This window comes from Atta colombica, unplaced genomic scaffold (genome assembly GCF_001594045.1).
Source record: "Atta colombica isolate Treedump-2 unplaced genomic scaffold, Acol1.0 scaffold22, whole genome shotgun sequence".
Taxonomy (NCBI): Eukaryota; Metazoa; Arthropoda; class Insecta; order Hymenoptera; family Formicidae; genus Atta; species Atta colombica.
In genome coordinates, this window is record NW_017259316.1 from 586,674 (window position 1) to 595,891 (window position 9,218).

Below are 9,218 nucleotides of genomic sequence, written 5' to 3' on the forward strand. Positions count from 1 at the left end.
TTTATTTTGAAAAATATGATTAGCGTTGATACAACAAAATACACGTGGACGCACGTTTTCTATATTTAATTATTTACTTTTTTTTTAAATAAATTAAGTATTAGGTATACAACTTTGCTTCCGCCGTTTTCCTATAGATGGCTTTAGCGGTAAATGGTGGTCGAAATAAATAGATCATAGACGTCATACAATAAACTTGGACATCTGTCAACATAACCCCATAGAAACATTAGTCGATTTGTGTCTGCATCATAAAGTTATTCTCGATTGAAAATGTCAATTTACGAGCCAAATTCTCGTCATTTGCGGGAGGTTTTAATTTTTTGCTTCAATATGAAGAAATCTGCGGCTGAGGCTCATCGAATGTTCTCAAATACTTATGGTGAGGCCGCTATTAGTGAAAGAACGTGTCGTGAGTGATTTCAACGCTTTAAGAACGGTGATTTTGACGTCAAAGACCGGCATAGCGGTGGAAGAAAGAAGATTTTCGAAGATGCAGAATTGGAGGTATTACTTGAGCAAGACTCGTGTCAAAATCAAGAAGAATTGGCACGATCATTGGGAGTGACTCAACAAGCCATTTCAAAACGCCTCAAAGCCATGGGAATGATTCAGACGCAAGGAAATTGGGTGCCGTACGAATTGAAGCCGAGAGATGTTAAACGGCGTTTGTTTGCTTGTGAACAGCTGCTTGAAAGGCAAAGACGGAAGGGATTTCTGCATTGTGACTGGGGACGAAAAATGGGTTCATTACGATAATCCCAAGCGCAGAAAATCATGGGGAGTTCCCGGCCATGCTTCCACATCGACGGCCAAACTGAATATTCACGGCTCCAAGGTCATGCTCTGTATTTGATGGGATCAGCTCGGCGTAGTGTATTATGAACTGTTAAAACCGACTGAAACAATCACAGGTGATCGGTATCGAACGCAATTGATGCGTTTGAGCTGAGCATTGAAAGACAAACGGCCGCAAAACAACAAGAGACACGATAAAGTGAGTTTGCAGCATGACAATCCCCCATGTTGCGAAAGTGGTCAAGACATACTTGGAAACGTTGAAATGGGAAGTCCTACCCCCCCCTCCGTATTCTCCAGACGTTACTCCCTCTGACTATCACTTGGTTCGATCAATGGCACATGGCCTGGCTGACCAGCACTTCCGGTCTTATGAAGAAATAAAAAATTGGATCGATTCGTGGATAGCCTCAAAAAGATGACCAGTTTTTTCGACGCGGGATTTGTACGCTACCCGAAAGATGGGAGAAAGTAGTGGCCAACGATGGACAATATTTTGAATCATAAATGTATAACCAGTTTTTTACAATAAAGCCTCGAATTTCGGAAAAAAACGGCGGAAGCAAAATTGTACACCTAATAATATAAATTTTTTAATTTTTCTGTTTCAAATCTCTGGTTCATACAATAGATCTAAGCTCTAAAACGTCCCTGTTTTTCATTAATTCAGAAGAAAGATATGTAGGTATCTTTCGAATAGCATTGGCTTGTTTATATTGATCACCATTCACTTAATACAGACCACTTCTAACTACTCGGCATAAGAATTATCATTAACAAAACGCATACCATGTACCGTTGCACAATGATCAACAAATATAAATAACATTTAAACAATCTGTATTTGGTGAGCCACAAAATAAATATAGCTATATAGATTGTGGTGAGATAACCAATTCAAACTTACCCATTTGCAGAACAATATCAATGTATTATATATTCCAGTATTGTGACACGTCCCAGTGAGAAATGACAATGAAATCGATATTGAATCAACATCGATGCAATGTAGATTCCAATATCATTTCTCACTGAGGTTGTATATTTTTCTTTATTTTATGTTATAGAATTTTTTCAAAATTTTTTATCAACTTTCTAGTACTACATTTTCTTATTTTTTCATGAGAAAATACAGTATTACAAAATTCTGAAAAAATTCTGAAAAAATTCTAACAACTTTATGAAAAGAAAATAAATGATTGTTGTCTTTTGCAATTTTTCTATAAAGTTGATAGTATTTGAGTAAAAAATTATTCAAGACCAATATTTAACAATTTTTAGTAATTAATATCTTGTTAATTATTGCAAAAATTGCAAAATAATAGAGGACTTTCTGATTCAGTTTAGTTCGCTCTATCTACACAAAAACAATTGGTTAAAACTTACGGGACACCCTATATTTATTATTTAAATTAAAATTATAGATATTCATAACATATATTTTGGTAATGGAAATGTATAAGGAATCATTTTTGAATCATTGGCATTTACTTCATCCCATTCATCACGTAGCTCCCTAGATTTTTCTATCCACAAATCCTTGTGTATAAAAGATATGACACCTAGCCAATCCTAAATATAATAAAGTTTAATCCAGATTATGTGATATTATAATAGAAATAAAATTTTAACATACCTGCAGACAATGATTTGCCCATGCATAAATCATTTTGTTGTCTACTTTTATACAAAATTTCTTCGTTTTCTGTAGCATTTTAATTGCAGCATTTTTTTGCAATTGTGTCATGTAATAATAAGCTTTCATCAACATATACCTGCAACCATTTTGATTTCTTAAAATAATTCTTTAAATGAAGATAATAAATAAAAAATTTCAATGTACTGTCAAAGTAATTTTGAGTTATAATTCTTTAAATTATTTTACGCGAGTTAATAAAATATAAATTATATATATAAATTAAAGTAATTATTAATAATAAACATATTTTTATACCTGGGAATTGCAATTTTTATTATTTTTATCATACTTTTGATATGTCTGAATTCGTGCTTGATTTCCATAAACGTTTGCAATGCGTTTATGTTTCTGTTAGTAATCTCTCTTACTGCAAAAATTGAGACTTTACTTTAATAATAATTATATATACATACATGTAGGTATATATACAGAAAAAAATTTCAAATAATAGGCCGAATCTCGGAAAATATGAGATACGGAAAAATGTTTCAGATAAAAATTGTACGGTCTGAAGAGATACAAATTCTGATAAAATACTGATACAAATGATAGAAATACAAATTCTGATAGATAAATCGAGGAATTCCAGTATCTTGGCCAGCCAGATTACTTGATCTGACCTGCCTAGATTTTTTCTTTTGAAGCAGAATCCAAAAAATTGTTTATGTTAATTCTCCAATTTATTATATTAGAAAAAATATGTTAAGAATACGCGAAGCGTACCAAATAATTTCAAGAGACAAATTACAAAATGTGCATAATAACTTTTAACGAATATTGCAAACTTGCATAAATGCAAGAGGATAACATTTCGAACACTTACATTATTATTGAAATTTTCCTTTTTCAAAAGAATGTATGAATTTATTTCATTATGTAAAAATTCTTTTTTTTTTAAATTGTTTCTTTCACTTTTTCGAAGATTAATAAAGTTTATTTCTTTTTTTTTTTTTTCTGCTTTCTTTTCCATCATTTAACCTCCAATCGCCTTGTAGTCATTTAATTATGTAGACAACACACAATTCACATAAAAATACATAAAATATAAAATATCTCGCAAACTATTAATTTTTCGATAGCTTCACTTACATACTTTTATGTGCGGAATAATCAGAAGAATCATATTATATAAAAAAATTATATAATTCCATTAAAAAAAAAAGCGATGATATTAAACCTTAAAAAGTTGATTTTTTTAGACAATTTATTTGATTAGTATTTGTATCCCCTCAGACCGTACAACTTTTATCTGAAACATTTTTCCGTATTTTCCATATTTTCTAAGATATTTGGCCCATTACGTTTGAAATTTTTCACCCTGTGTGTGTGTGTGTGTGTGTGTGTGTGTGTGTGTGTGTGTGTGTGTGTGTGTATGTGTGTTGAGATTATTATTTGAACATTATGCAAATATATATATATATAATATATATATATTTGCATAATGTTCAAATATTCAGATATTTTACCGTATAAAATTAACAGTCCCTCAAGTTTCTTCAATGCAGTAATTGTCGCTGCCACCTTATGCTCATCCATTGTACTCTCAGCCGTCACGTTCCTGCTGTTCCAAACTTTCGCAGCTTCCCATTGCTGCATTCTGATGCACCTTGAATAATGTATATTTTTTAAAAAAAAGATTAATTTTCTTTGATTTTTATAAAGCGAAATTTTTCATATTTACCACAACCACATAGATGTGAAATATCTCCTTTCCGCTTCGGGATCGTGGAGACTGATTATGGTCTCTCCTTCTTGGTTGTAATATTTATCGCAATTTTGAAACGACAAGACTGTGAGACCGGTATCAAGTTGCACATCAGCACACATGGCGTAATACCAAGTCCGACCTGATTTATCCGAATTTCGCGATACGAATTCTGTAAATACAAGTTTCAAATATATTTTTATATGTATTGTTAAAATATCAATTAATTTGATTTATACAATTTATTAGATATATTTACAAGATATATATAAAATTCATTAAGAATATTATATTAAGATTAAAGTTTGTCTGTTTATTGATTTGGAAAACCTACCTAACTTCCTTAGCAAAGTCACGACTTCCGAATGACGACATGAAATCATGAGCAAGTGTATTAATCTTGGTAGTATGAGCAATTTGAGGAACATAGAGTCCATAGTTTGTGCCATCCTCAACGTGATAAAGCCGATTCTGATCGCTTTGTTGATTTCTCCTCTCAACCATCGTGAAAAAAATATCCCTGCATAAAGTTCAGCAATGACTTTGAGCTCTTGAAATTCAAGTAAATCTCCTTTCTTTGCACAGATACTAAGAGCTTCTTTTTCCAAATAAGGAACAATTGACCTACTCATAAATAATTAAATAATGTAACAAATGTTCTTGTTTCAATAACAAAAAATAATATACTTAATAGTGCTACAAATGATTGATAATAAGTTTTATTATATTGATTAATTGATTTCATTAATTTAAGAACTTTTGGTAGTTTTAAATAATTTTAAATTTGGGCTATATCACAAGATTTGGTAGACGTGGGCAATAATCATCATGTTCGTGAACGAAGTGCAGAGTGTGAAAAAATCATTTGACGCATCTAGTGCAGCGTTTAAGCTCCAGATGGCCGCTAGCCGTGCATGTTTTTTCATATGTTTTGTTCCCTTTAAATTATAATTAATAACAATTATGTTGAGTCTTAAAATTTAATAATGAATCTTATTTATTAAATAATGAATCTTACTCTGAAAACAACAAACATCAATGCCAAACAATTAGCCAATTGCTCGATATAATTTATAGTAAATTCGTCGGCGGTATTCCAACGCTTAGGACAGATCAATCTCCATCTTAGCAATTTGAGTTGAGTTATAGACTTTAAGTCAATTGTGAATTTGCGTCGAGGAAAATGATAGCCTAGACTGATCATTGCCTCTTTCAGTTTCTTGCTTGCTTCGGATATTAAACCGCTTTCTAAATGACATTTACCTTGAAACGTCTGAATTTTTGCGGTGAGATAAAACAGGAAGATTGAATTTTCTTCATCGGACTCGGCTATCTATCGTTAAGTACCATTAATTTGTCTTTTTTTAAACCTACTTTACTATTTTTATCCTATTATATTATGTTATCCTGTTATTACTATGTTTATCCGCTTTACTTACTTGTTGAATCAGAGTTTCAGCATCACTCAGAAGTCTGCGAGCTTGAGGTACATTGTTATTTGCTAAACAGATTTCCACAAATTCCAAAATCGCCGTCAAGATTATGTCTTGTTTTCCTGAAATAGAATAAGGTTTTAAATTATAATGATTTATAAAGAATTCAGCACAGATCTTATGAAAAATGTCCTTCGATTAAATTGACTGAAATTAAAGACTTTTGTTCAGGATGTCGAAGACAATAACATATTTTAATTCCAGCCAAATTTTCCGAGGGACGTTTTCCATAAGATCTGTGCGAGATTAAAAGGGGGGGGGTCTTTAAAGAGATTAGAAAATATTATTATGTCTAATAGGCCATGATTTCTTCGTTTCGCGAACGTTCGATCAATAAAGTAAGGAACGAACAAATCGATAACACAAATTCGAGGAAATTTTCCGGCCTAAAAATTAGTTTGTTAGAATCGAATGATCTGCGATAATAATTAATTATATAGTATTAACGCATTGGAAATCAAGCCTTAAATCTCCTTTTGAATGTCAAAGGAATGGAAAAGGAAATCGTCAAATAATCATTATCAAAATTACGTTAGTACTAAGGTGCTAAACCGGATCGCGAAATGATCCCTGCGATAATAAGGATGATAGCGCGGATACAATACTCAAGAGAAGGTGAAATATTTAATTATTTCACACCAATATCAATGGCTCCAATGATAATAATCCCACGCGTAATCTTAAGACAGAGTTATAAATTTAATAATGACATCTTTCAATATTGGGAAAATTAGCACAAAGCTGCGAGTCACGCTTCTTGCTTCCCAAGAAGAACGATTAACTAGTCCAGGATATTTGTTCATCGCTCAACGCGAAAGCAGTTGGATAAAACGTAGATAATTTTTTCCCGTTTATAATTAAGCCAAACGATGATAAGAAAAGAAATCGGTAATTCACAACTCATTTTCCCTCTGTAACGAAAATCACTAATGGGCGACCATGAAATCTTTCAGGAAGGTGATGTATTTTCACCAGTAAGAATAAAAACAAATTAAATCTAACCGCAAGCAGAGCTAGCTTAAAGGCAAATTTCCAATGACCAGTTAAATTATTTAAGGAGAAGAAAATCCCACTAACCTGATTCCTCGATTTCCCAACTAGACACATCTTATCTAAGGAACTTTCAAAAAAAGACCTATATAAATCGCGATATCACGAAACACAGAGCAATCATTCAAAAAGAGAAACCGCTCTCTAATACAAGACGCATCTTTACTAGTTAGTGAATTCATCTGTGCACGAATTCCAAGGCCGAATCCATTACCATTGCTACTAAAAATCAGATCGTTGAAGCCCTCTTAAATAACATGGCACTCCGATATCCGACAATAATCTAAAAATAAGTCTCTTTTTTTTTCATTTACTTCGGGAGCCTAATTAATTACAATCTTTAGTGAGACTTCGAATAAATAATGCCCTCGGCGTCACTGAGATGGCTTCGAATCCAGGCATACTTAAAAAACTTGCAGACTGCTGGCCAAAGCCTACCAGGAATACTTCGCGATCTTAAATCATTCTCGGAGTCGAGTAGACCTAGCGGAGGATCCTATTCCGCTAGAACCTTCATCACATTTGCCACCATCGGCTTTGTCGGCCCTTCCGGTTTGATCGATTCACCAAAATGTATCGATATCTCCTCCTTTTTTTTCTCCTCGATATTCGTCATTTGTATTGGGCGTTCTGACGGAGCGAATCTTTTCAGATATCCCACTTCTAATTCCAGACATCCCCCTTCTAACTCTTCTATCTAGTTTATCCCCCGTTATCTCGCCCACAATCACCTACTAACTCAACTTCGAGCATGAAAATTCTGGAAGAATTTCCCGATCTTCCTCCTCCTCCTCCGCAATGAATATTTCATCCACCCTGATGATTCTTTTTAGTCACTAATTGATAGATTTTTCCGCGCAACAGAATCTCTTCTACCAGATGTCTATGTCATCGGCCCTGATTATTTTGATCCAAACAAAATTCAAACTGATGTAACTGGACAGCCACCCAATGTTGACATCCGGGTATTCCTTTCGCGATCACCTCATCCATATCTCGTGTAGATTTCTTTTACAACTTTCTTTCCGTCACGGTTAATGAAATTGATTATTAAAAATTTATCGCCTATTTTTTCAAATGCACAGATTCATACTTGCCCATAATTTTTCGAATTTGTTGATCCTAATATGATAATATATCGTAGTAATAATAATATTAATAACAATAATATTAATAACAATTATTATTATTATAAACACAATATGAATAAATAATTGTATATTTGTAAATAATTTAGTATTCTATCTCCACAGTACGCATTTCAAACTGTAACATTTTTTTTATCGTGTACAATTTTTTCATCAACTTCATAAAGTGCTTATTATAAAATCGAACAATTTTCTGTTAAGTATTATTTTTTCTACATCTTTATAAGGATAAACTTTAGATTAATTTTAATCACGTTAAAATGATAGTATTTGGCGTAATCATTGCAAATATTGTAATACATCAAAAATTGTTTAATAATAAACTATAATATTGTTAATATGACGTGCATCAATTTCTATTTATTTTAGAATCATAAGACTTCGTTTTTCTTTCTCACTCCCATTGTTTTTCAGAAATCACACGTGGTCTCCTGAATAAGGATTAAGTTCCTTGACTCAAAATATTTAAAATATGATTGATATTCAATAGCGTCCCTTCAAGATATTGACTCATATTCCGGAGCGATAAAAAGTGTGCCTCTGCGCGTATACCTGTGAGATAAAGTCTAAGCGTCCTTTAAAACATTCTTCACTTTCCTTCATCATCTATCCGAACAATCCCGAGAAATAAAACCTTCCAAAAGGACAATATGTATAATAGTCGTTGCACAATATTGATTGACTCACCGATTCCTTGACAATGTTCTAACATCTGAGCATAGATAGTCATTAAGATAAGATGGCATTGACAGTTGGCGAAGTCGACGTTAGAGAAGGTCTTGGTAAGTTTTCTGACTTTTTGAAAGATGTTAAAACGAATCGGTGTCCTTTCTGCTGCCTTTTGCATATCTTGTAATAATATTTTCTTTAGATTATTATAAAATTATTGTAATTTTTAATTCTTTATATTATACATATAATTACAACAATATAATATAAAAGTTTTTCATTTATTTCAAAATTGCTGCATATCTATAATAAAAGCTTAATTATATGTATAATGCCTAATCCATGCTGGATTCAAAACTGATTTCGGATAAAATACCGTTTTTTGCCTCTTCTTTGACATAAGTTGTTTCTTCAAGTTGATGTACCTCATTAAGGTCAATTAGTTTTGTTTTTTTAATTTCCTGCACAGCCGTTTTTCCTAATAATCTTGCAAATTGTATCTCGCCACAAGCTATACATCGTTTAGTATGTTGCCGAAGATATTTTAATGCCTTGCTATGTAATTCCATTTTGTGATTTTCTGTGAGTGATCTTTATATATAAAAATATAAAAAGACACAATCGATTTTATTAATATTTGAATCTTAAATCCTACA

The 9,218-nt window shown here is 32.3% G+C and overlaps 1 protein-coding gene across 1 annotated transcript in view; it reads right to left on the minus strand.

The window, feature by feature from the left end:
- Positions 1–2,226: 2,226 nt before the first annotated feature.
- Positions 2,227–9,218, minus strand: part of LOC108687879 (adenylate cyclase type 10-like) — a 16,788-nt gene continuing 9,796 nt past the window's right edge. Inside the window, exons 15-25 of the mRNA XM_018193894.1 lie at positions 8,939–9,153; positions 8,581–8,742; positions 5,642–5,757; positions 5,221–5,535; positions 5,001–5,140; positions 4,537–4,826; positions 4,179–4,374; positions 3,964–4,103; positions 2,753–2,864; positions 2,435–2,573; positions 2,227–2,370 (exon numbers count right to left, since the gene is read on the minus strand). Coding sequence (XP_018049383.1) covers positions 2,227–2,370; positions 2,435–2,573; positions 2,753–2,864; positions 3,964–4,103; positions 4,179–4,374; positions 4,537–4,826; positions 5,001–5,140; positions 5,221–5,535; positions 5,642–5,757; positions 8,581–8,742; positions 8,939–9,153 — 1,969 coding nt within the window. The remainder of the gene's footprint in view (positions 2,371–2,434; positions 2,574–2,752; positions 2,865–3,963; positions 4,104–4,178; positions 4,375–4,536; positions 4,827–5,000; positions 5,141–5,220; positions 5,536–5,641; positions 5,758–8,580; positions 8,743–8,938; positions 9,154–9,218) is intronic.